Genomic DNA, 27523 nt, shown 5'->3' with positions numbered 1-27523 from the left:
TCAGGTTATATCTGTAAGAAAGCTTTTGAGCACCAGAAGTGAAACTGCTCCCAGTTTAAACCAAAATATTATGAAAGGTTTTCAGAAAGGAAAATCTCTTGTTAGTGGAATATTTGCTCACTGAGTCAGATATTGGACCGATGGCAAAGACTGCGTAGAGGAGTTTACTCATTGTCATCCTATATTGTCTCTGAGGCCACTTCAAGCTAAAAACTTGTCAAGAGCCATCAACTTTAATCGAGATTTATGCGTAAGGTTTATGAGAGGTTCAGTGCGGCGCTGTGTCATAAAATGGTTCTTACTTCATCACTTCCTATATTTATCTTAAGAATGTTAAAATGTAATCCATCAGAGTGGATAATGGCGGCAAAAATCGAACTGTAAATTAAACACGCTAAACCCAAAAACAATAAGGGTAAAATAACAAGGGTTTCATGAAAATAAAAAACAAATTTCTAACGAGCACATTTTTATTTGTCGCATTTATTAATAAATAATCTGAAAAAAAAGGTCAAGAGGTCAAGAATATTGTATCATCAAAAATTTCAAGAAAATAATAAAAATATTTATATACACTTTAATTCAATAAATTAAAGATCGGTTAAAAACAACAACAATTAAATAGGCACCAGGACTCTAAAACCCCTCGAATATCAAATAAAAAATGGTAAAGATATTCTAGCAAGGTACATTTCAGTTGACCAGTTTTTTAAAAGAAATCCTGATACCACTATTTTCCCTAAAGTTTAAAAAGCTGAATGCATTTTCACTTTTAACGAAAATCAGAAATCTGATTGTTTTTATAGGACGTTCATCATAAATAAAAAATTCTTATTTAAAAAAAAAACATTTTAATCTCTATCTACATACAGAATTCAAAATATGTAAAAATTAACTTCTATTCTAAACCGTCTTGAGATCGATGTTTAGAAGGCTGGAAGTCGTGGACGTTATTTGAAGGCTGGAAGTCGCGGACATTATTTGAAGAACCTTTGACGTTCATGAAGGTTGGATTTTCTAACCTGCAAAAAAAAAGTAGAGTTCCTTTTAAGTATGATTAACTATCGGCAAACGAACTATTATGAAATTATAGTAATTAAATACTGAGTAATATTACGCGCAGATTTTAAACGAATTTTAAATATTTATCACATTAAGTTGCACCCAAATGTTCATCAGCATTCATAAAAGATAAATGAAATGGAAATGCGTTAAGTAAGAATATTTTATCTTATGCTTAAGCTGAAGCATATCGAATGGCAGATGTGACCATGATGCTTTTTTTTTTCTCTTTCAATTCAAATTGGAATTGAAATGTTAAAAAAAAACTTGTTTAAAAACTTTTGTCCTGTCTGTTCAGAACCCTTTTTTGTCGCTTCGGAATCAATAATTCAATACTTACGAATCAATAATTATTCACGGAATCAATAATTATTCACGACCGGCATATTTTAAGTTTAGTAACGTCACAGACAAAAAAAAAAAAAAAAAAAAAGCTAACAATTAATGGGAGGTACATATTTTACAAATTTCAAAAGTACCACTAGTTAAAAATATCGCTAGTTTTTTACATTTATTACAATTGAGAGAAGATAGATAAGGTATTTCACTTCAATTCGTGCGAAAACCTTCATCCGAACTTTTTCAACATCCCAGTAATCAACTTGTCTATACCAGGGGACTTTCTCATGAACATAAAGCGTTCTTTGAGAAAGTGACAATATTACTGAAATAACTTTTATAACGGTTAATAGCGATGTTCATATCAACTAAATCACGTTTATGAAATCTATTACCTCGTTATGATGCGCTATTACCTCGTTATGATGCGCTATTACCTCGTTATGATGCGCTCATCGTCATCGAACTTCCCCCCCATAAGAATAGGTTCATCAACCATAAGGATTTCGGAATTAGGATGCAGCGGAACTACATTAGAAGTTGAAGAGAGTTTTTTAGATTTACTAATTTTTGCATCGCTTGATGTTGAAGGAGGTTTGCGCGGTTTCCTCCTTTTATTAGTTGCGGAAGCAGCCCGAACAGGTTCGTCTATAAAACAAACTCAATTTTAAAAAATTTGCCTGTAAAAAATGACAAAAGAAAAAAAATAAAAAGAATTGACAAATTAATCAGAAATAAACATGTACTTTTCCCATAAATAAAGCCTTATATTTTACTACCACCAAGCAATGCATTGCTTAGTTTTAAATAAATTAAGTTTTAATTCTTTTTCGTTTCAAGTTCTTCAGTTTCTTTAAATCTTTCATTTTGAAATTCTATTTTGAAATTCTTGTTGTATTACTGAATATTGTACAATATTGTTCTTATTGAAATTCTTATAAACTGTATGCATTTAACTTACAAGCAACTCCTGACCAAAGTCTTGTCCGCTGCTCATAATCTGAAAAACCATTGGCGAGAAAAGAAAAAAAAACATTTTAACATTGATTTTTCTTGGATTATAAAGGAAAAAATAAAAAGATTATTGAAGTATGAAGGAAGAGATCTACACAAGAAATACCATATTTTCTCTATTTAATCCACAGACAAAATCTGCTGAAGGAGTGAAGAACTGTTTCATTCCTTTAACAGAATTTGCAGAAGCCCTAAGAAGCTAAAAGATTTTCCTTAGGTACCTTGGTTTAGAAGGTGTGATTGCCAATTTTCATAAACAACACTCTTTAAAGCATCTAAAAAAAAGATGATGAATATGTAAAAATTTAAATATTGCAAAATATATGAACAAAAAAAAAGACAACTTTGTAGCAAGTACTTTATCTTAAAATTTCGTGGACTTTATATTGAAATTTCAGATAATTTGCTATTAATATAGGATACAATAATTCAAGTGACAGCATTATCTTTAAAACCACTTGAGTAAAGCAAACAAGTTCTGTTAAAGAACAATCATATAAGATCAAAACACATCATTGAGTCAATGCACTTTCAGATTCTCGGCTTCAAATCACTCTGTTCATAGAACTGGAGCTTTACATATATCCATAAAAAAAAAAGTAAAAAATATGAAAATTAAAACTCTTTCATTTAAAACGTTACACAAAATCTGGGGGATTCAAACCTCTAGGACTCAAACCAAAAGCCTTTTGTCGACTCATAAGTTTTTGCATAGATTCAAGAATAACACCAATCTAATCAAATATATTTACAAATATATAACTAAATTAAAAACTGAAAAAAAAAAATCAAAACAAACTTATTTAAAAAAAAAAAAAATTTTTTTAATTTAAAATTTCAACCATTTTTTTTTTTTTAATAAAACATTAAAAACAAAAATTTAGAACAAACTTTAAAATAATTAAATTGAAAAATATAACTATAGCTAAAAAAATGTATTGAGTACAGACTCGATACACATACACTTACTCTTAAATGCTGAACAGCACTAGAGGAGAAACCAAATTCTGTAATTTTTTTAGTGATATCTTCTAACTTTGCTTTTTCTGTAGCACAACTTATGACCAATGATTTAGGAACCATTTCTAATACCTCTTTAACTACAAATTTCCAGTTACGAATTCGCATAAATTCATCAAATGAAAATTCAACAGACAAATTACCATCAACATGTACCTAGAACCATAACTAACCTTAAGTAAAACCATAGTAAGTAAAAATATCAAATAACTTTTTAATAAGAAAATGAACATGCGTAATTATATTCACACTAAAAACAAAAAAAATTTTTTTTAGAAATTTCAACCAAAACTTAGAACTTTAGTAAATTTAAACAAAAAACTTAAAAACATAAAACATTTCTAAAAAGAAATAATTAAAATTTAACAAGCAAAGATATTTTTATGTTACAAATAAACAACATAGTAAAAAAAGGTACCTTTGTAGAATTAGGCTTTGAGTAACTGACTATCATTGATGACTGTTTGCAATCGAGTGTTACACTTGAACTTAACAGATTCTCTTTAGTTTCCATGACCATGAAAAATATTTTAGCTACTCCTCCATCAAACAAGCTGCGAAAAAAACGTGGTATCAGACGCCTATGAATAGCTAAAATGTAATAAGTTAATACTTTGATTAAAAAAGAAATTGAAATAAATTGGTTGTTTTTTTTCATGAACTAATTTTATAAGGAGAAAAAAAATTCTTTAGAAAAATGGGAAATGGAAAACTATAATCGGAAAGGGAAAGAAAAAATTCCAAAATAATTTTTTATCTATTACGTTGTTAAAGCATCTTAATTTTAAACATCTAAACACAAAAAAACTAACATTTTATTTATATATTTATATTTACATATATATACATATACATATACACATACATATACACATACATATACACATACATATACTACATTACATTACATTACATTACATTACATTACATTAAATTACTTTACATTACTTTAAATTATTTCAAATTACATTACATTAATTTACATAACATAACATAACATAACATAACATAACATAACATAACATAACATAACATAACATAACATTTACATTACATTATATTCATACATGCATGTGAGTATGCATCCATGCATGCAAGAATGCATATACACTTAACAGTAAAACTAACGCACCATTTATACATTTCCATTTATCTTAATTGTCGTCAATATTATCATATATTTTGACAAACATATTAAGAATAGAACACATGAACAAAATTATTTCTATAATAATAAAATTGACTTTGAGGACAGTGAAAAAAAAAACTAAAAACAAAAATATGGTTCGTTTAACAAAATAAAGTAAAATGATTGTTATTGTTATGCACACTACTACAGCTTAAAATGAAATATTTTTGACTTATCAATAACTAGTGTTACCACCACTTGATGTTATTCAGGGGTGGGCTGCCAAATTTTGTACAACTGGCTCGCTATTATTTTTAAAAAAAAAACGGTAAATGCGTACATTGTCTTCATTAATTTTTGTACAGTATAAAATATATATAACAAAACAAAATATTTATTGCACAATAAAACTGATAAATTCCAAATTTAACATACTACTCTATGTATATGCCTAATTAATTAATTAACTAATGTAGAGTCCATATGCCTTGTTCATTTGCAGAAACATCATTATTGTGCCCTCTTCTTACCCTTGTTTCAGTTGATAATCTGTGATTCTGGTTCATCCAAGATGTAACAAAAGGAATGGCATCAAAATTTGCTATTGGTTTCGGGCGATACCATGTGCAGTGTGCCAAAGCTTCACAACTTGTGACTCACTCACAAGCAAGAGCCAAGCACTTCATATTTTATGTACCCACATGATGTATGTATTGTGTTGCGCACATGCTATGTTTGCGAGTGTGTGGCATATTTTGCATAAGCATACTATTAAAATGGCTTATTTTTGGTTTTAGGGTTAATTTAACAAGCAGCTTGCCAAGTTTCAAAAATTTTAACAACCGGCTCGTGCAAGCCAGACCGAGCCAGCTCCAGCCTACCCCTGATGTTATTACAGCCTGACAGCGCTGTGACATACTTTCAATTAGAGATCTAATTGTTTCTTGAGAGATACCTTCCCACACGCAGATAAGATTTTGTCACAGCTTGTCAAGGCTGTTAGGTGGTCGATGTTGGCTTCTAACACAGCATTCCATTATGTGCCAAAGATGCTCTATTAGCTTCATAACTGGACTGCAAGCTGGTCACTCCAAAACTTCAATATTAACAATATTTAAGTATTCAGTAACAATATGTGCTGTATGTGGTCTAGCATTATCCTGCATAAGAAGGAATCCATCTCCAATGTTCAGTGCAAAAGGTACCACAAAATATTCTAAAAAGCCTGCTATGTATCTTTGAGAAGTTAGACATCCACCATCAACAATAATAAGCTCTGTGTGAGCTGTTAAAGATATTCTGCCCCACGTTGTAAATTTAAAGCACCAAGTCTTCTTATGGTATCTTGACTAAGAGCAGTTCCAGGAACCTCAGCAAGTATTTGGAGACTTCATGCAGTAGTGAACTGTTCTATCAGTGTTTGAAGCATTAAAAATCAGCCCTCCACAGCATTGGTAGTTCGTAGTCTTTCTTGGCCAAGTCGTCTATCATGATCATTGGTCTCTACAAACTTTTGTAGAACCCTACCAACTGTTGTATGAGACACTCCAAATCTTCTACCAAGTTGGCAATTTGTTAATCCTTCATTGGACAAAGTAACAATTGCAACACATTCATCATGACTTAAATTTCACCTAGAACACTGCATTGCAAACAGATATGTTGCTCAAATGACAGATGTCTACTTTTAAAACAATTTAAAACCAATGCATACTTTTCTTTTAGAAGTGAGGTTTAATAACAGTAAAACATGCTACTTATAAAAAGCTGCTACAATTTCGAAATTAAATAAGGGAAACGGAATAAAATCTACAAAAGGCATAACAATAAATATTATCATCTTTTGAAATATATAATATTTTTCGAAATAAGTTGGAATTTATAAGTGGTACCATAAATTTGCAGTTAAGTATATTTACATATAAAAATATTGCCTTTAAAGTCATTAGTGACTTTAAACTTACTGTATTTTCTCACATGACTCTTTTCTTTAAAATGTACAGTTAGAGTTGACATATCTTCAAAAAACTCATTGATAAGCTCATCCCACCACAACTGTTCAACTTTCTAAAAGAGTTTGTGTACAAAAAAAAAAAAGTGAACAGTCTTTTGTAAGTTATGTGAACAATGGTATAAATTGAGGACCAGGTTAATATCACTCCATTCCTAACTAAGGCTATCATGTTATTAATATTCAAATCAGATTTTGCAGACCTTTTAATAGCTTGTGCACAACTGACATGATTAATAAGTTGTTTGATATTCATTTGGATTGTGTTTCTTGTTTTCCCAAAAGTGTTCTTAACTAAACAAGTTTCTTTTTAAAAGCAAAAAAATAAATAACTATTTATAGCTAATACTTAAAATTACAATACAACATTTTAGTATAAAAATGATTTAATATTTTTATCTGTTGGTATTTAGGTACATAATTAGCTGTTTTTAGAGCTTTTGGGTAATTGCTTTGTATATAAAAAAAATTCAAGCACATTGTTGTTTTTTTGTTTGTTTTTGTTTTGACGGCAAGCTAGTAATCAAGTAATAATAATATGATAAGTTTATTTTTCTAAACTAACTCTACTAAATGAAGCTAACTAGAAACTTTTCAGTGGTGTGTAATGGAGGTTTATGTTAATTTTTGTTAGTTTACCTAAAAATTATTACCTCTAAACTTTGTCTTAATTGTGCTATAAAAAAAAGCAGATCAATATCACCAGATACAACTGGGTCATTTCATCCAGTAACACCAAAAGGTTACCATGAAGGTGCTAAATCTTTTTAAATAATTTACCAGGAAATCTGTCAGAAAAGAGTCCTGAAAAAATTCAGCTTAGAAAATTATTTAGATGAGAATCTTCATGACAGCCCTTTAATTTTAGCTGACACAAGTCTTGAACTTGACACTGAAAATCAGATAAATTAACTTAATTAGATAAAGTATTTGAAAAAACTGGAGAAAAAAAAAAGCATAACTAAAGCATCAAACAAAATGTGAAAGTAGAAAAGCTACTAAAAGCATCACTAAAGTGCCAAAGTAGAAGAGCTGCTAAGCATCAAAAAATATGTGAGAGCAGAAAAGCTACTAAAAAAAGTACTATTAATATTAATTTTAAACTAAAGAATAATTCTAATACATCAATATATGAAATATTTCAAAGAAACTAATTTGATCCCGCAGAATCTAAAAAATCACACTTTTACTTTTGAAGTCCTCATAATCATGCACAGCACTACAACTATGACTATTTGATGCTTTGTGACATGAAGCTTTCAAGTCTTTGATGTTTTCACAAAGTATTTTTATCTTTTTTTATTTTTCTTTTAACAATTTTCCAGGACTATTCGATAATCATCAATCCTGGGCAGTTTAGAGGGTTAGCTATTTTAGGGACAACATTCACATTGTTTTGTTTATAGTATTCTATAGCCAGTTAACCATAATGATTTGAAACCAAATCAGGCCAAAACATACATTCATTATCATGTGATTTAAAGAGAGGTAACAGACGATTTTGCAAGCACTTTTTAACATATTCGATGAGTCAGTGTGGACTCATATATAAGGTGCTGATTTTTTGGCAATCAAGGCTCTTTTAGCAAATTTATCATATTTTAGGAAATTAATCATGTTACAATTCTAATCTGCTTGTCTTCTAGTTTTGGATAATAATAGGAAGCCTAAGGATTTTGTTGATGACTAAACTTAACAAAAGTTTCATTATCTTCAATGACACAGTAAGTTTTAGAAATAAAACTGTTAAAAAACTTTCTACAACAAATTTTCCACTCTCTTGCCCTTTTTTATTATTTAAAGAATGAAGAACAAATTTTTTTCAAACTATTGCAACTAAACTATGAGAAAATCCCTGTTTTTTTTAACTGTTCCCTAGGTGAGAGGCCCAGGCTAATTTTGAAACAATTAATAAGTTTTCTAAGCAGTTCTTTATCCTGAAACCCCAAACATTCTTACACCACCAGATTTTTATTTGATCAATTTTGTTTTAGAGAATTGAACAGTATAAATAATGGTGTGAGGATGCATTTTCAACTCCTTTGCTATTGAGTTATAGCTTCTATTAGGATTTTCCTTGTATTTGAATATAATTTTTTTCTCCTATCTCTTCGTCATTTGTAACAAAAGAATAACTTTAAAATCACAACATGTTGTAAACAAAATACAATTACAATTAAAAATTTATTAATACAGCTACTGAAGAAAAAAAAGTGTACTTATTGTTTTATATTTCACATTTTGATTACAAACTTTATTTAAAGTTTATTAGCAGATGTTGGAGTTGTGAACTAAGTATTTTGTGAATGGATCAATAGAATTCAATTATAAGTTATCTCCCTTATGTCTTTAATATTGTTTTATTTTGATGAAAATTCCTTAGAGATTTTTAAGATTTTAAAGTTTAAGGAGAAGCAGTAATTCTAAAGTTCAAAAATTTATTGTAACTTTCAGAACTAAAGTATGAACATCAAACTTACCATTGCTCCATGTTGCAAACGCTTGTTGAACTCGTGAATTTTATAATCAGGTTGGAGATAATATGGAAGACTTCGTCTAAAATATGCATTTTAAAATTTAACTACTCAATTTAGTTAATAGCAATATTTTGTGGGTTTTCCTAAACCCCCCAAATAGGTGACTATAAATGGTCTTATAATTCCTATTTTTCTTGTTTAGTAAATTTTTTTAGCATTTTATTTATTTATTTTTTTTTTGTTCTCTGTATAAAGTATAAATAGAGAATGTATAGTGGATATTTGATGTTTTTCTTTAACAGAATGAATATACAGTCACATACAATCATATGGAGGCATACAATGAAGAAAGTTTGATGATTTTTTCTCATAAACTTCCTTGCAATATACTAAAAATTGTGATATTTCAGTTTTGCAGAAAATTTTTTGATTTTGCTAGTTTTTTTTTTTTTTTCAAACATTAAGAGCTTTCAAGTTCCAAGTGTGCCTAATATATATTACAAATCTAAGGAGCAGCTTTTAAAAAAGTTTGTTTTTAATCTTAAAAATTAAAAAAAAAATAACAAAAAAAATCTAGAGTATTGATACTAATCTCAGTTAAAATGAAATTTAAGTGCAGCTCATTGCTACTAAACTTTACCCACTAATAGATAAACATTTTTTGCAATTTGGCATATTTTTTAAAATATAGTGTGTAACTTTAACCAAAGTAAATTTCACCAAAGTATATTTGCAAGTATTAAATTTGCAAGTATTTCAAGATTAAAAAAAAATGCTATTGAAATAAGAGAAAGGCCTTTAATAATAATGCATCAGCTGGTTTTTCTTGTTTATCATGCAGCTTTTTTTTTTTTTTTTGTTTGTTTGTTTTTTTTCATGCTTGGGTTTTTCCAAACCCATATTTCAAAAGTTAATAGCTTCTGTAATATTGCTTACACTAACAAGTTATTGTTAACCTAACAATAGCTTTGCCATTTTATCATTTGAATATTATTATTACAGAATACAGAAAATATATCATTACAAAAAAAAAAAAGCTGTTCAATAAATTAATATCAAAGACCAGATTTACAAGGCAGTAGTGCACAAATTTTTCAAATGTCAAATTTTTCAGTGTAACAGGCGATCACTAAAAATCTGCACACAGTTTAATTTAATTTTGCCTCATTTCAAAATGAATACATGTAATATTCTATATGTAAGCTTAGAGTTTTGAATTTTCAGAAAACACAAAAAAATTTCTATTACTTGTTTAATAATGAAGGTGAACAAAAAAATGAAGACGAACACCAAAAAGCATGTGTATGAGTTTTATTTGGAAAAAATGAATAAAATAAATTGTAAAATGAGTAAAAGAACAGTTGGAAAGCAAAAATGCTCCAACAACAAAAAGAAAAATTGACCCCAATGTCATCCAAGAAATGGCAGGACGCACTAAGAGTTTAATTGACTGTGTCAGACAGAATAGAATGATAGAATCAAACTGAATTCTCTATAAAATACTTTTTTTACTGTTAAAAAAAAAAAAAAGAGAAATAAGGAAATTGTGATCCTTAAAACTTTGTGTGGATTCTTTGTGATTAGCAATTATTCTCAAAAAATGCTACAACTACATTGAGTAGAAAAAAGTTCTTCTTAAAAAATAAAATGGTTTACTGACCATAATTACATACATAATACTTTTTTTAAACTATTTATCAAGCATTTATCTTTCCTTTTCACCTTTAGCATATTATACATAGATACATACTAATTACTATAAACTGAATAGTTAATTTGGGTTTAACATAAAAAATAGCTGATATTAATTGAATAAACACTAAAAAAATAAACATTTGCAAATTAAAACCTTAATTTAGTGGTTCTGATAATTTGGGTTTAAAGCTTTTTCATACTTCAGCTACTTTAAAATTAGGAGAAAAATATTCACTTGTTTTTAATTGTTTTTAACAAAATAATAATTGTTGTAAGTTTTGATAATACTGCATTTACATCACTAATCAACAGAACAAAAAGGTTACCTATTTGAAGGTGAAGGCAACACATTTGATCTCTGCATTATTGTTATGAATATATTCTAGATAAAAAAAAATTAAAAAAAAATTTAAAGTACTTATACAAAAAAAGGATATAAGAAAATAAAAATGCATGAATTTTATAAAAATGTTTTTGGGTCAATCTATTTTATCTTTTCAATTTTCACTGAAAATATTACATCTTTTAATGCTAAGTTTAAACATTTGTAGAGCTTTATTACAACTACAACTTACAGATTTAAAAAATAAAGAAGAAACTTTTGCATGTGAACAAAAGATTTAACGCTTTTCTTTGATTGACATGTCCAATATGACTAGTGAAAAGTTTCAATTGATTTTAAAATCTAAAGTATAAAAAATTATATAGAAATGTAAAAAATTTTGAAAAATTTTGAAAAAATATTTTAAATTGGGAAACTATACACTCTTCATATTTTTCAGAAAAAAAAAATCATAAAACTTTTTTTCATATAAAAATTTAAATTGGTGATTTTAGCAAAACTAGCAGTTTTGAATCAAAATACAAAAATAAAACTTCCACAAATATATTTTATATATAGGAATTGAGAAAAGAATAAGCATTTATTACTGACATTTTGAACTTTTTTGTCATTTTTCATAATGCATTATCAAAAATAAAGTAAAATTACAAAAAACTGAAAAAAAATTGGCAGTATTTTTTAAAGAAAGATATATAATTCAAGAAACAAAGATAACATATCTATGATCTTTTACATAAAGAATATATTGCCAGAATATTAATTCTTGAGTCCAATCACACCACAAGACAGCCTTGCACCAGCATGGCCGGTTGTTTTGCTATCTGGCATTCCACCTCTTCCTAAATCATCTTCATCTTGATGGACAACTACTGCTCTACCTATTATACTATTAGGCCCATCTAAGGGAATTTGACCATCTATTATATTAACAACAGCGGTGCCACTCTCATCTGATGTAATATTACCAAGATCACCAGCATGTCGATTTTCATCTTCTGGTCCACCATGTTCTTTGTTAAATGGATTAAAATGAGGACCAGTACTCGAACAACCAGCTGAATAATCGCCAAACTGGTGAATATGAAAACCATGTTTTCCAGGAGGATTTAGACCAGTAAGTTCTCCAGTAACATGAGTTTTTCCATCACCAACATCTTCAAATTTTATTATTCCTTTAACCTGACCTTCTAATACACAAATAGCAGACTGCACCATTTTAAAAAATTACATATACTTTCTATAAAAAAAATGAAGAAAAATAAATCATAAAACACTTTTACTTAAAGTTCAACAAAAATTATATTTAAAAAAAGATGAAATCTTATTTTTATGTGCAGTTCTTATTTACATATGCTTATACAACTTCATATTAAGAATCAGGCTTTGCTGTTGTGGGATTTTAACTTTTACTATAACATATATAAAAATATAGAGAAAGAGAGAGAGAAAGAGAGAGAGAAAGAGAGAGAGAGAGAAAGAGAAAGATTATAGAGATACTTAACTAAATCGGTTCGGATATTTTACTGAGTTTTTAGCTGAAATAGACTTTTTATAAAGTATTAATATAGGGTGTATCATGAATATTTGATAAAGATGCTTTTCTTTAAAAGAATGAATATACAGCCAGTGACAACAAATGAGGCCTACGAAGAAAGTTTAATTTTTGTAAGAAATACCTAGAAGATTTACCAAAATATGAATGCTAAACATTTAGCACTTTGACAAAACTAAGTGGCACTCTGCTGCTCTAATTAAGAAAAACACCTTTAAGTTCAAAGCACCTTGCAGTTCATTTTCGCGTTTTGATTGGTCAGTATACCTTACCAAGTTTAGCTATTCATTTTTGCTAATACCGAATGAACACAACGAAGATCTTTATTTCAAGCATGGAGCTAAAGTAACAGTTAATTAAAATCAGAAAACCAATCAAATTTACTTATGATAATTGTTCAGGGAGTTTAGTAGTAGCGATCGCCCCGGATACGGGTTTGCAAAAAATATAAACTCACAAGTTTCAACGGATTTTTTTTATATAATATGATTTGTTTTAGTTTGATAAAAACAAAATATTTAAATATATGCATATATTTAAATATAAATAAATTTATACAATGTAATTTGCAAAAACAAAAGGAAGAGGTCTGAGTCTGACTAATCAACAACACCGACATTATTATATTGTTGTTGTTAATGATTCAGATTTCGTATTGTTATGTCTATAGCATAATATTACTGATGAAAAATCTTATTCTTCATGTAGATCAAAAAACCAATAGGGTAGTTGCCACCACCCCACCCCACCCCACCCCCACCCCCACCCCCCTTCTGGAAAAGCAAAATTACAAATTTTAATATTCACAAAATTTCTTTTAAAAATTTTAATATTCACAAAATTTCTGTTAAAAGATTTTATTTCGATATTTTATTTCGATTTCATCTCATCAATTTAACTCATTTATAGTTTACTTACCGTAATGTAAATGACTACAGTTTAAATGAAATATTACTATCAAATGCAATGACTTACACGGAAGCTTTTTTATAAAGCCATATTTTATATTTTAAAAAAAAGTTGTTTGAATGAAAGTTTAAAAAAAAATTGATAGAAATAGATCATAGAAAAATAAAAAAGGAATAAATAGAAAAAAACAATAGATAAAGGAGAAATATAGAAACCAAAAAGAAGAGAGAAGAAAAAAAAAGAAAATAAAGAAAATAATAATAATAATAATAATAAAAAAAAGAAATCGAATTACAGTAACAAAGTTCTTACGCAAACAAATAAACTTCGAACTGACGAAGAAAGAATTGGATGCAGTGATCAAATTTTTTAAATTATTTTTTAATGTGTCAGTTTCATTTACTTTTTTATGCTGTTGTTTTTTTGCTTGTTGGCATGATGTTTCTTGTTTGTATTGTATTTCTACTTATTTTTTTTCAATTTATTGTGTTATATTCATTTTAATAATACTATTTTCTTGTTTTTTGCTAGCTAAATATTATATATATTTAATTTGATTAACTTGCATTAACCTGCTGTATTTTAATTTTTGTTTTGTTTTTTGGAATATGTCTAATTTGCATTTAATAAATCATTTAATGTTTTTTAACTAATCATTATATTATTACAGAATTTAGCATTATTAGGTGTTTACTTCACATAAGTTTTTTTAACTATTTGTAAACAACCATGAATGTAAAATCTTTATTCAGAAATATATATGATTGATATAAAAAAAAAGTTTTAAAAAAAATTTTCTTTAATTTATTTAATTTTGTTGACTGTTCTAAATTTAGGTTTTTACAATATTTTTTTTTCAGAATACTGAAAAAAATGTCTAAAAAACGACAAAGTAGTAATATTTTGGATTACTTCAATTTTAAACGTATTGCAACTACAGATAATTCTGAAAAATCACAGGAACACATTACTCTTCCTCAACTGGTTGTGGCACCAAGTGAAAGCCATTGTGATACAACCCAGATAGCACATAGACATTGGCCCAACGTTGGATCAACGTCTAAAAAATTCGTTGGCCGATGGTCGGCAACCGACATCGAGCCAACGTGGATTTGATAGTCGGCGCGACGTCGCAACCAACCGTTGGGTTAACGTTGGCCCAACGTCGGATATCGACGTTGGGCGAGCGTCGCATTCTGACGTTGGTCCAACGTATAATTCAAATAATATTAGTTTTACTTGTTTGCAAAAACTTTAATTTTGATTCAAAAGGTGTGCCCATCTTTTCAATCAAAAACAAAGTTTTTGCAATCAAATTAAAACTATTTATTTGACTAAAGTGTAACTTTTTTCAACTAAAGGGTAACTGTTTCTTTAAGTAAAGCGTAACTACTTCTTTGTAATGTTGAATAAATTGTAATGTCCAAATAAGTTTGAATAAAATTTGACGCTGATGAACGAAAATAAAACATTGATTAATGAACCAACTTAAATTAAACAATTACTAAGAGAAAATCAATATTTGTTGTAATAAACATAATTATGTTAAAGCATTTGTACAAATGTTCAAACAAAATAACGTTCTTCTCGACTGCTAAGCATCCTTACGAATCTTGTATCTTTACTTCACTTGAGACTACAACAACGTTCGAATGTTCCTCGTTATACAATTTGATATAAATCTTTCGTTTTATGAGCTTTAGGCATTGCCATAGCTACTGCTAAAATTATAGGTGTTCATATATTTTTGTGTTTATATATATTATTAGCAAACACTTATCAGTTTCAATTTTTTTACACAAAGTTTCGTCAATAAAGACTTTTCAGAAATCTGGAGGGAGAGGGGAGGACTAATCGCTAATTGGATTTTTGAAAAGTCTTTAAAAGTGATTTCTAATAATTTATTATTGCTTTGTTTTTGTAAGAATAGAGGGAGTGTAACTTCTTCAAATTATCAAAATATCATTTTTTTTTTTTTTCGTTTAAATTTTGATTTTCCCCCCTTAACTTTTGTTTTAGTTCCCCCCCCCCCACAACTTTTATGATTTTCCTATGCCACTGCATATATGTATGTATGTATGTATGTATGTATGTATGTATGTATGTATGTATGTATGTATGTATGTATGTATGCATGTATGTATGTATGTATGAACATATATATATATATATATATATATATATATATATATATATATATATATATATATATATACATATACATATACATATACATATACATATACACACACACACACACACACACACACACACACACACACACACACACACACACACACACACACACACACACACACACACATCAAATACAAAATCTATATTTAAATAATAAAATAGTTAATAACAAACATATGCAAGATATAAGCACTATATACAAATAAAATTTCCGTAAATAAAAACATAAAATATTTTTGATGTATTACCTGCATAAACATGTCGACAAAATATTTTTTTTTAAATAATTAGTACATTTGTTGATATTTCACTTTCATTTTTCAATGCCACATCTAAACAGAAAATTATTGAAAAATAGTATCAGTATTTTACTGCAAAAACTAGAAGTAAAATGCTTCAAAATTCTCTTATACAAATAATATATGAATTCCAATCACCATTAAAATGCTGCAAATGCATATAAAATACATTACTGTATCCCTCTTTAACAGCTGTTAAAGAGGGATATGGTAACAAATGACAAATTACAAAACAAATGCTTCACTAGACATAACTGAAAAAAAAAATTTTAACAAAAGTTTCATTCAGTAAATAATGAAACAAAGAAATTTTAAATTAACACAACACTCAGCTAAAGATGCGATAATACCTTTTTCATCAGGATTGCTATCCAGATCACTTTAATTTTCTGAGTCTGATGTGAAATAGCGTTCATCCTGATCATCGTCATAGTGATTATTAAGAATTTGAAAAGGAAAATTATCTTCATCATTGTCAATATCAATCTCATATGAATTGTCATCATAACAAACATTTTCACAATCATTAGAAATACTGCAGGTAGACACATTACTTTTCTGATAACTTTCACCATAAATTTCTTCCGTATCTTATCAACTTGCTCTCTCACTCTCCTTCTGTTTGTTGCATATGAAGCAGCCATCTAAACTATTAGTATCAGTTAAATTATATTGTATAATATTAGTAGCCTAATATTATAAACCATTATTAATACAAAAAAACAAAATTTTAAAAAAGATTTAACTTGACTACTTTAAAAATAAGAAGAGCAAGAGGTGATTTAATTCAATTTTATTTTATAAAATAAGTAAAAATATGAATAAAGTTAAATGGAATCATCCTCCTAAAATAATTAAATATGCAATAAAAAGAGGTCATACTCAGAAAATGCAAAAGCAGTTCACACATTCTACCACAAGATTTAATGTCTTCACAAACCTAACAGTTAACAATTGGAATAATTAAACAGGAGAGATAATCAACTCTGATAATGTGAATGTCTTCAAAAACAAGTTTGATTGTTTCAAAAACAAACAAAAGAAAATAGAAATATAAAAAAATGAAAAATAAAATGAACACTTTTCCAAAGCTGTCAAAGTTTAACATCTACAGATGTTAGACTCGCCACATTGTATGTGTAGAGCAAAAAATTTATTATTATTACTATTATTACATTCTAGCATTTTATATCTTTTACAAATTTTACATCCTATCATAAATATATAAACAGTAAATTACTTATAGTTTTTTTAGAACATTAAGAAATTTACTATCAATATTGATTAGTCCAAATATTGATTCGTCAATTCAACTTTTATTAAGAAACATATATCTTTTGAATAAAATACAAATATAAGAACATAAAATGTAGTCTTAATGCATGATATGGTAGCCTAATAGAAGCTTTATAGCACAATTTTGTAGATTCTCCTGCAATCAGTGCTGCTCTGAGGAGAATTTGATGAAGCAGCACAAACTTACTTCAGGCCATGATAATAAACAGGGTACTCAAGTTCTTGATACAAATTAAAAAATTCTACTATCTCTAATGTAACATAGAAAAAGTTTATTTACAAATTATGTAGCTACATAATTAGTAAACTACTAGTTTAAAGTTAAATAAACACAAAAATGGAAATAAAGTACCTGTATCTCTCTAACAAACTGGATTCTAACAAAGGGGATTTCTTTTCACAACCACTTCTTCGCGTGTTTCAATCTTTTTTGATTCTTTTAATACCACTTCTTCTCGTGGTTCAACCTTTCTGAGTTCTTTAACGACTACATTTCCTCATGATTCAACCTTTCCGAGTTCTATAACGACCACTTCTTCTCGTGATTCAATCTCTTTGTTTTAGAATAATTTCTTTACAACTTCTTTGCATAACCAACAGCTAACTAAAAACGGGATTTTTTTAAGAATGGCGGAAAACTTAACACTAAAACCTGTAACACATTGAACGAATTCAAAAAAGCAAAAATGGACCGTTCCCTCTATAGAAAAAAACCGCAATGCATTTTGGTCTTTGTATTCACCGAAAATAAACAAATCTGTGTTAATGCTTTTTAAAATAAACAGTCAAGTAATTTAATTTAAAAAGACTTTTCAAAATGATTTCAAATGATACAATATCTTGTGATAAACTAATAACTCATTCTATTAAAGAAGATATTACTGTTGAGTCAACAACAACAACAAAATACCGCGGTGGCATAACTTGTTGTGTTCCATTATGCAACAATAATTCGCTCAAAAACAAAAACTTATCGTTTTACATCATCCCAAAGGAAAGTAATTTGAGAAAAAAATGGCTATCTTTAATTAGTAGGAAAAACTTTGTTCCTTCTACTTCTCATCGGGTTTGTTCAGTTCACTTTATAGGAGGAAAAAAGACTTATATGAACAACTGTCCATCTTTACTGTCAAAACAAGTTAAAGACAACATAAAAAAACCAAGAATCACAGTAAATAGTTCTATTGGATATAAAAGAAAAATAGACGAAATTGAAAACGAAAAAAATGATGTTAATTTTTCATTTGAAGAAACCGAGTCTGAAAAGTTAAAAAAAGAAATTATTATCCTAAAGGACAAACTGAACATTATAAAAACTAAAAAGAAAGAAATGAAAAATATTATTATGAACCAAAATCACACTATCAATCAATTAAAATTTACAGTTGACAGATTTAAACATAATCAAGCCCACTTTAAATTTTATACTGGCTTTGAATCATACAATCTATTTAAAGTTTTACTAGAATATTTAGAACCTGCTGCAAGCAAACTTATATATTGGGGGTCAAATACAAACATTGAAAAAACAACAGACTTTAATTACAATAAAAAGGGAAGAGAACGCATAATGAGTTCAGAGTCTGAATTGTTTTTAGTTTTAACAAGATTTCGACTTGGCCTTTTGGTTGAAGACATGGCACTGCGCTTTGACATATCCTCAAGTCATGTTAGTAGAATCATAGTGACATGGACTGATTTTTTGCATTCTCAAATGCGTATGCTACCAATTTGGGCAACAAAACAAACTGTAAAAGAAACAATGCCAAAATGTTTTAAAGAAAAATATGAATCAACAAGGGTAATCTTAGACTGCACTGAACTGTTTATCGAAATGCCTACATCTTTTCGAAGCCAATCTGCAACTTTTTCTAATTATAAACATAAAAATACAGCAAAAGGATTAATTGGAATAGCACCAAATGGAGCCATAACTTTTGTTTCTGATTTATACTGTGGTCGTTTTTCGGACAAACAAATTACTAAATATTGTGGAATATACAACCTGCTTGAACCAGGAGACAGTGTAATGGCAGATAGAGGTTTTGATATTGCTGATGATTTACCGGAAAACGTTTCATTAAATATACCACCATTTCTAAATGGAAAAGCTCAACTCAGTCTAGAAGATGAGAATGAAACTAGAAAAATTGCTGCTGTTCGTATTCATGTAGAAAGAGCAATACAGCGAATAAAAAATTATCACATTTTACAAACACCATTTAAATTGTCTACGGCACCAGAAATTAATAAAACTTGGATAATTTGTTGTTATTTAGCAAACTTTTTGCCACAACTTGTTTCAGATAAATAAAATGTTTGTAAAAAATATAAAAACAATTAATCTAAACTGCAAATATATTTTCTTGCATAAACTCAAAGTAAAATTTAGTTAATTTTGGTAAAGTAGTTTTTTCCCATTGCTCTTTAAGAAATTTAATACTCTCGATAAAAACATCTTTTTCAGTATAAACTATAAAATCTAGTTCTGTGACCTCTAATAATGCCATAACACCTTGACATTGATAAAAATAAACATGATTTTGTTTAAGCATTGTTTTACCATCAACAACAGAAAGAAAAAATGTTTTATCTAGGCAAGCTTCAGCTATAGTTAAATCTTTTTTTGAATAAGGACATTTGATTTCAACAGCCCTTATTTTTTCATTTACAAATACAATTCCATCAGGGCTTGTACCAAGCCAAGGCCATTTTGGGTTTATGATAAATCCACATCTCGTTACTGATACGTTTTTTATATTTTCATACTTTTTTATTGCGGTGTTTTCATTTATTTTACCCCAATTACAAGCTTTGTTGCAAGAGCTTTTTTTATTGTTTTTCAAAATTCTATTCAAAATAGAGGCAGGAAATATACTTTTTTGTCTATTAATAACAAAACCAAAGTTTGAAGATGTCAAGCGTTTTTTTCTTTCTTCAAGCCATAAACTTGTAGATTGTGATAAAGTAGCTCTTTCCAAAGTCTTTATTTTCTCTTTTGATAGAACTAAATATTTTGTAATAAACTTTAATTGAGTTTCATCAAATTCAAATGAATCACTGAATTCTACTTCAAATCCATTAATTATGGTATCAACAAGATTAAACATAACATCAGAATTTAAATCGAGTTCTTTTACATTTAGCTGATATTCAGATATTGATGTTTCATAGTAGGACGTGGAATGATAATTGTTTCCTTTTAAAAGATTTGCAAATGCTATTCCTTCTCCTAGATTATATAAACTATCAGACAGTTTTTTAATTTTTTCATCACTTGGATTATGTGCAAAAATTGGGGTTGCACAAAAGTTTCTATTTCCTGATACAAAAGGACGCTTTCGTGAGTTGTTTAGATCCTTTTCTAAATCACTCTTTTCAAAGGAAACTTTAGAAAGTTTAATTGGTTCTGAATTTCTTCCTTCAGCAGGAACATGCCATTGTTGTAACACTTCTGTGCATGTTTTATCGAATGGTACAGAGTTTAAATTTAATTGCTTATATTCATTTAACTGAAATAATACTGCCGCAACATGCTTGCAGCATCCTCCCATACCAGCTTTACAATTACATTTAGCATACAAAATATCTCCTTCTTTTTGACAAAAATGTACATAAATAAGGTACTGATTTTTTTTCATTGAAGCTGAAACATTAGCTCTAACAAGAAAAGAATTTATTTCAATCTTGACATTAGGTTTTACAACTAAATTTTTAACGAAGCTCTCCTTAAATAGCTGATACCCAGAGATTTTATGCTTTGAAGCACCTCTAGCTCCGAAATCAGTCGAACTATCGTCTATAATTAAATATTTGTGTATTTTTTCTTGGCTTATATTAGGTAGTAAGGAAAGACATCTTGACCAAGTGCTTATTTGTTCTTGTACAACTTCTTCAGCATCTATTTGATTAAACTGACTAGATATTTCTCGAAATACTGGTTGAGAAATACTATTTGAATCATTTTCCAAACTAGTTTCATGGCTATTAACTTTGTTTATTGCTGACATGATAATATGTTTTGATAATTTGTTTATTTTCGGTGAATACAAAGACCAAAATGCACCGCGGTTTTTTTCTATAGAGGGAACGGTCCATTCAGTCGTATTCTGACGTTGCACAGTGGAAAATTGTAGAGCAATAGCATATCATAAATGTTTTTTACTTATGTCGCTACTGTCATTATATTTCAATTTTATTTAATAGTTTAATAGTCAATCATTACTATAATGCAGGAATTTCACATAATTTTATGTAAAAATAAATGTTTTGAAGCCCTATTGTTTATTACTTTTGCGGATGTTCATTTCAAACCTGTTTGCTTCATCACTTTAAAAGTTAATTTTCTATAAAACTTTCTAGGAATAAGTATAAAGTATTATACATTTTTGAAAAGCTCATGTTATGGAGATTTTAAGAAAAGTATACATTTTTACTTATACGGTTCAGTTTAGGAGTAATTATTTGAACAATAAAATAAATGAAAAAAAATAATATTCTTCAAGTTCACTGAGACTTTTGGTAGTTACCCACGCTTCCCCACGCTTTACATTTAATATAGTATTGTAGCCTAGGTGTTTATTAAAAACATGTGTAAGAATGAGTTGCAGAAACGTGCGGTTTCCGAAATTATCAAGAAAAGAGTGATAAAAGTAAAAAAAACAGAAAACCGCTTTTTATCGTGGTTTCAAATTTTGTTCATTTATAACAATAGCTTGGTATATGTTTTTTAATTTATTATCAATTTTTTATTGATACCATGGCATTCTTGTATTTTTGCACTCATTTTATGGTGAATGTACAGTGCCAATATATAAAGAGTTGAAACATTTATATCAGTATAACAAATTCACAGTGGAAATTAAACCGACACGTTTGACTATTGAATATTACGTAGGTTACTTTAGTGACTTGTTAAAATGACAACTTTTAAGTGTTCCAAATGTAAATTATTGCTTTCCTATATTGATGGAGGAAGGACAGTTGAGGCACTGTCAACAAGTTTAAAAGAAAATTATCAACTTTCTGAGGACAACTTGTGTTTCATAATCAGTGATATTCAAAGGTACATTATTCCGTCGTTTAATAAACGATGGATACAGGCGTCACGGAAAAAGAAAGCTTTTTTTTATCTAAGAACAGTGATTGGAGGATTCTGAATATTGTGTATCTTTACCTAACTCAGAAGAGGCAATTACCGACTCCACGCCATCTACTTCTTTAGAAAAACGTGGAAGAAAAAAAAGAAAAAATTCCATGTTACTTAAGGAATTTGGATTTGAGCATATCTTTAATACATATCTTCAGCCGTTGCGTTTAATAGGAGAAGAAGCAGAAGCGAAATTTTTGGAATCATTAAGGATTGCTGATAAAGACAAAAAAAAATTAATATCGAGTTTTATGGAAAACGCAAGCCAGAAAAATATGCTAATGGATGAAGAAGCACTCAGCGTGTTTATTGATTATATTTAATAAAAGCACAATATTTTTACAAGAGGAAGGTGACAAATGAACGAAACTGTTCCATATTCCCACCATATAAAATTCAAGAAATTAAACAGACCTGCTATCTACCATCTTCTGCAATAGAAATTACGAACTGGCGCAGTTGTTTGGCAAAATCCGGCACCTTCATCTGTTCGTTTTTGTCAACCTATATGCATAGAAAATAAAAATGGTAAAAGTGTACAAGTAAAACATGAACTTTTTCTAACAATCATATATGGAAAAGTGGCTCAGGCATTAACAGATAGGCCTTCTGGGTTTACATTTACAATATGTGGAGCTATTCCACGGCAAATGAACGATTTGACCAAAGTGGCTTCTAGGCCTGAAAATGAAAATTCTTATCAATACCGATTGTCTACATTACATGCCTGGATTCGTTGTATGGAAATGATATTAAATATTTCTTACAACCTTTTTTACCAAACATGAGCAGCCAGAAGTGAAGAAAAGAAACGGCTAAAGCAAGAGAAGAGGATCTTGGTGCAGAAACGTTTTCGTGAGGAGCTAGGGTTAATCATTGACAAACCAAGACAAGTAAATGGTAATACCAATGACGGTAATACTGCTAGAAGACTTTTTTACAATGCAAGCTGCTCTGCTGAAATCACTGGATGAAAATTTGATTAAGCGATTTTACATAATTCTGCAAGCTCTCTCCTCAGGTGTTATGATAAATGCTGAAAGTTTTGGTATTTATGCTGTAGAAACTGCCAGAATCTATGTGACCAATTATGGATGGTACTCTATGCCATCTTCAGTACACAAAATCTTACTTCACAGAGAAAATATCATAAAGCATTTTGCAGTACTTCCTATTGGTCAACTTTCAGAAGATGCGCAAGAATCCCGTAATAAGGATTATAAAAAATTTCGCCTTCACCATGCCAGAAAATGTTCTCGATCAGTAACAAATGAGGATGTATTTCATACTCATCTGTACACTTCCGATCCGTACATCACCAGCATTAGAAAACCGTATAACAAAAATGTGCAAGAACTTGATAAAGTTACTCTGCAGCTTTTGAAAGTCAACGATCTGATTTCAGGAACTGAAACTCCCTATGCAGTTATGATATAGTACCTTTAATATACCTATACATTATTTCATAAAAGCAACTATTTAAAAATTGTTATTAAGAAACTGTTTTAAATATTTCTATAATTAGTAGGTAAGCATTGTATGTATTTTTTGTCGTTTCTAATAATTTTAAGGTATTTTCATACATTTGTAAAGTGTTATGTTAAGTATAAAAAAAATAAATGTCAATTTTGAAGTTTTTGATTTTTATTTATTTATTTTTAACTTTTTATTACAAAAAATTCTTATAAAAAGTATTTTATTAGAAGAGTCATATACTACTTTAAATTTGTGCAAAATTTCAAATCTCTATTTTTAGTTACAAAAAAGTTATCGATTTTTGGTCCTAAACAGACCTTTTTTTTCCACTGTGCGTTGGCCCGACTTTGGTTCGACGTTATCACTTAAGTGATAAAATAAAGCAACGCTTCCGACGTTGTGCCAACGTTGGCCCAATGTATGTGTGCTAGCTGGGAAGACAGTAACAAGATGTTGATTTATGCAACGCAAACATTCAGAAAACGTCAGAAGTTATGATTGCAGATAAATCATCAGAATGTAAAAATGATAACGATAACTCAGCTTTCGATGTTGGACTTTATATTCAGGCAACAGCTAGAATAAATGATGATCTCAAGTATCATATACTAACCGAACCATTCAAGCCCCATGAAATTTATGATTTCAAAATTGATGTGCCAGAACATGAAGCTGGAAAGCGACGTTTTAGACATCATTGGTTGTTTCAATATGTTCCTTGGCTGGCGTACCCTTCAAAACTAAAAGGTGCTGTTTGTATATATTGCATTCTTTTCCCACAAAATGTATATCGAGGTTTTCAGGTGCATTTATTACTACAGCCTTTAGAAAATATAAGGATTTTAACGAATGTGCTCGAAATCACATGTCATCGTCATGGCATATGTGTTCTCAACAAGATGCTAAAAACTTCATGGTAATGAGAAGAAGTCCAAAAAAGGAAATTGTATGTCAGGTTGATGATTCTATAAAACGCATTGTTGAAGCAAACAGACAGAAAGCTCTTTTCTATCATATCAACGATTTTGTTGTGTGGAACAAATAATTTAGCTCTGCGAGGGAAGGAAGGAAAGGAAATATGCATCAGCTATTGTGCTTTCGAATTGAGGCTGGTGATAAGGTTATAAAAAATCATCTTGATACTGCTGCAAAGAATGCAAAATATATATCACATCAAACCGAAAAAGAATTGATCAAAATATCTAAACAGATTCTGGTAAATGATATTGTGTCAGCTGCAAATAACTCCATTGGATTCTCAGTATTAGCTGATGACACAGCCGATATTTCAGGGACAGAACAAATATCCATTGAAATATGCTTTGTCGACCCAACAAAAGAGCAAGTGATTGGGGAAGAATTCCTTGGATTTGTTCCATTGAACGATATGTCTGCAGCTTCAGTTTCCAACGCAATGTTAAGCAAGTGTTTATCATTAGGTCTCAATTTAGATTGTCTGTTAGGTCAGGGATACGATGGTTACTCAACCATCGCAGGAATGGATAACGGCGTCCAATCAAGAATCAGAATGAAATATCCAAAGGCGGCTTTTGTTCATTGCTCATCACATCGACTGAACTTGGTTGTAAATGATCTGAGTGCACTTCCGCAAATTCCCAATATATCAAATCAATTATTGCGTTTTTCCGTGAAAGTCTTAAGAGAAGATCAATGATACCCAACATTCTTCTTCTCTGCGAGACTCGATGGACTGCAAAGTATAAGAACATACGAGTGTTTTGTAATAATTTTGACCAAATATTTACCCAGTTGGATGTGTTATCTAACGAAGCAAACGGAAACACACGTCAATCGGCACATCAGTTGTTATTAACATCCAGCTCAACAACTGTTTTATTTGGGCTAATTATCATTTCATTTTACTCAGCTCTCCTGGAACTCTGTACACAAGCACTTCAAGCCATTCAACTAGACCTTTCACAAGTACAGAGGCACATTCACGAATTACTCTTGGTTATAAATCTACACAGTAACAAGGCAGATTTGCATTTCAGTGCAGATATCTACAAGAGAGTGTCTGGAAAGTTGAACATTCAACTAAAACCACCAAGGCAATTTTCAAGGCAGGTATACCGAAACAATTGTGGAGCAACGGATACAAATGTCGAGGAATACTTTCGCCAGGCTATGTATATCCCTTATCTCGATTCATTAATCGATTCGCTTCAAATGCGGTTCTCAGAAGATAACACTGCTCAATTTAACCTTTGTTTACTTCATCCTGCAAAGATGAGAACTTTAACTTGTGAAAAATTCATTGAGAAAATGTCAACTGCCAATGAAGTATACAAAGTTAATAACTTTAAACTCGATAGTGTAATTTGGTTTGATTTTTGGGCCATTCAATCTTTTCGAAACACAATAAACGAATTCACAGATTTACTACCAAGGACTGTGTTCTACCCTGCAGTACATGAAGCTTTGTTCATTTTTGTTACACTGCCAACAACAACATGTGCTGTAGAAAGATCATTTAGTACATTGCGGCGCGTGAAGACTTGGCTACGATCAACCATGTGTAATGAGCGTTTGTCTGGGCTTTGCATACTGAGCGTGCCTCGTGAAAAAATACGCTCCAGAAAATCTGAATTTATGGAACAAATTGTAAATAAGTTTAGCAGTGAACGCAGACGACTACAATTTCTATTTACTGAATAACAATGATTTAGTTCTTGTGTTTTTATTTTTACATTTTCTTTAGTTTTCTGTTGTTACTGGTCTAATTTAATGACTTGATTAATTGATGCATTTATGTAGTTTTTGAAATATAACTATTGAATTTTATTTGCCTTCCCTCGTAAAAAATCTTGCCGGCGCCCATGGATTGAGTCCAGTCTTCGCAAGTTTCCATTTCCTTGATAAGTAATTAATGTTTGGTTTATAGTTTTGACCAGTTTTTTTAATGCGTTGTTTGTCAGAACCGTATATAACTGAACATTTACAAGAGCGAGAGTGGTCAATTTTGGAGTGCTTGATGGTGGCTGGATATGTCCTAAAACTAAAACATGCAAATTTTATGTCTGTTATAAACTTTGTTCAGAAAGTTTTTGTAAAACTTTTAAATTATTTGTTTTTAAAGAGATTTGAAACTTGTCAAAAATATGTTTCCTGAAATCTACCTAGTCTCAATTCTTAACAGTTAAGATTTTCTTTTTATATATGAATGTAAAAATTATTTTAGTATAAATATTTACTGGGGCTAGTTATAAGTGGAGGCCCGTCGGATGCTTAAGCAAGCCATTTAGTTCCTTCCGGGGATAATTCTTGTGGTGGGGTAAATCTTTTCCTAAAGGGCTGAGGCTGAGGTTGCTGCATAACATTTTTCTCTTCAAAAAATATTGCACTTTTAGAAAATTTTTGATAGAGATTTTCTCTTTTTGTGCCTTTACAATTTTTTTTATAAAATTTTTACAATTATTTTTATAAAATTTTTACAATTATTTTTATAAAATTTTTACAATTACTTTTATAAAATTTTTACAATTATTTTTATAAAATTTTTACAAGTTTTGTTTCAAAATAACTTTAATCTATT

General features: G+C 29.3%; 5 protein-coding genes and 1 pseudogene across 7 annotated transcripts; 3 read left to right on the top strand and 3 right to left on the bottom strand.

Moving 5' to 3' along the window:
* Positions 1-452: 452 nt before the first annotated feature.
* Positions 453-11437, bottom strand: LOC145187006 (LIM domain-binding protein 2-like). Of its 2 annotated transcripts, XM_090095966.1 has the most exons (11): positions 11323-11437; positions 11074-11129; positions 9056-9131; positions 6529-6631; positions 3854-4026; positions 3385-3591; positions 3080-3149; positions 2637-2690; positions 2363-2401; positions 1839-2049; positions 453-1022 (listed from the first exon to the last, which is right to left on the bottom strand). In XM_090095966.1, exons 2-11 carry the CDS (start codon positions 11109-11111, stop codon positions 899-901), a joined length of 1095 nt encoding a protein of 364 aa, XP_089952092.1. In that variant the 5' UTR covers positions 11112-11129; positions 11323-11437; the 3' UTR covers positions 453-898. The 2 variants fall into 2 exon arrangements, with proteins under 2 accessions (XP_089952092.1, XP_089952093.1); XM_090095967.1 differs by lacking the exons at positions 6529-6631; positions 11323-11437.
* Positions 11438-11669: 232 nt separating this feature from the next.
* On the bottom strand, positions 11670-12305 carry LOC145199805 (uncharacterized). The gene has a single exon (XM_080074364.2). The coding sequence runs from the start codon at positions 12303-12305 to the stop codon at positions 11847-11849; it is 459 nt and encodes a 152-aa protein (XP_079930490.2). The 3' UTR covers positions 11670-11846.
* A 2767-nt stretch (positions 12306-15072) lies between these two features.
* On the bottom strand, positions 15073-16690 carry LOC149884439 (uncharacterized; annotated as a pseudogene). The gene is made up of 3 exons (XR_016455014.1): positions 16397-16690; positions 15996-16079; positions 15073-15272 (listed from the first exon to the last, which is right to left on the bottom strand). The product of XR_016455014.1 is annotated as an uncharacterized LOC149884439 (transcript).
* A 1982-nt stretch (positions 16691-18672) lies between these two features.
* On the top strand, positions 18673-19656 carry LOC145194775 (uncharacterized). The gene has a single exon (XM_090096102.1). The coding sequence runs from the start codon at positions 18673-18675 to the stop codon at positions 19654-19656; it is 984 nt and encodes a 327-aa protein (XP_089952228.1).
* A 5389-nt stretch (positions 19657-25045) lies between these two features.
* On the top strand, positions 25046-25642 carry LOC149884438 (52 kDa repressor of the inhibitor of the protein kinase-like). The gene has a single exon (XM_090096101.1). It carries the CDS (start codon positions 25046-25048, stop codon positions 25640-25642), a length of 597 nt encoding a protein of 198 aa, XP_089952227.1.
* Positions 25639-26646, top strand: LOC149884437 (zinc finger MYM-type protein 1-like). The gene has a single exon (XM_090096100.1). It carries the CDS (start codon positions 25639-25641, stop codon positions 26644-26646), a length of 1008 nt encoding a protein of 335 aa, XP_089952226.1.
* Positions 26647-27523: the final 877 nt, after the last annotated feature.

Source organism: Hydra viridissima, unplaced genomic scaffold (assembly GCF_058129835.1).
Source record: "Hydra viridissima isolate aposymbiotic clone 2 unplaced genomic scaffold, HvirCarnegie_v1 scaffold_8, whole genome shotgun sequence".
NCBI lineage: Eukaryota > Metazoa > Cnidaria > Hydrozoa > Anthoathecata > Hydridae > Hydra > Hydra viridissima.
This window is presented reverse-complemented; position numbering and strand designations above follow the sequence as displayed.

Bases quoted from the DNA above. Each gene is read 5' to 3' on its own strand.
- LOC149884437 (XM_090096100.1), top strand. From the start codon at position 25,639: ATGATACCCAACATTCTTCTTCTCTGCGAGACTCGATGGACTGCAAAG.
- LOC149884438 (XM_090096101.1), top strand. From the start codon at position 25,046: ATGCATCAGCTATTGTGCTTTCGAATTGAGGCTGGTGATAAGGTTATA.
- LOC145199805 (XM_080074364.2), bottom strand. From the start codon at position 12,305: ATGGTGCAGTCTGCTATTTGTGTATTAGAAGGTCAGGTTAAAGGAATA.
- LOC145187006 (XM_090095966.1), bottom strand. From the start codon at position 11,111: ATGCAGAGATCAAATGTGTTGCCTTCACCTTCAAATAG. The intron at 6,632-9,055 runs GTAAGTTTGATG...AAACTCTTTTAG, and splicing joins GTTTGCAACATGGAGCAATG to AAAGTTGAACAGTTGTGGTG. The intron at 1,023-1,838 runs GTAATAGCGCAT...TTTTTTTTGCAG, and splicing joins GATGAGCGCATCATAACGAG to GTTAGAAAATCCAACCTTCA.
- LOC145194775 (XM_090096102.1), top strand. From the start codon at position 18,673: ATGAAAAATATTATTATGAACCAAAATCACACTATCAATCAATTAAAA.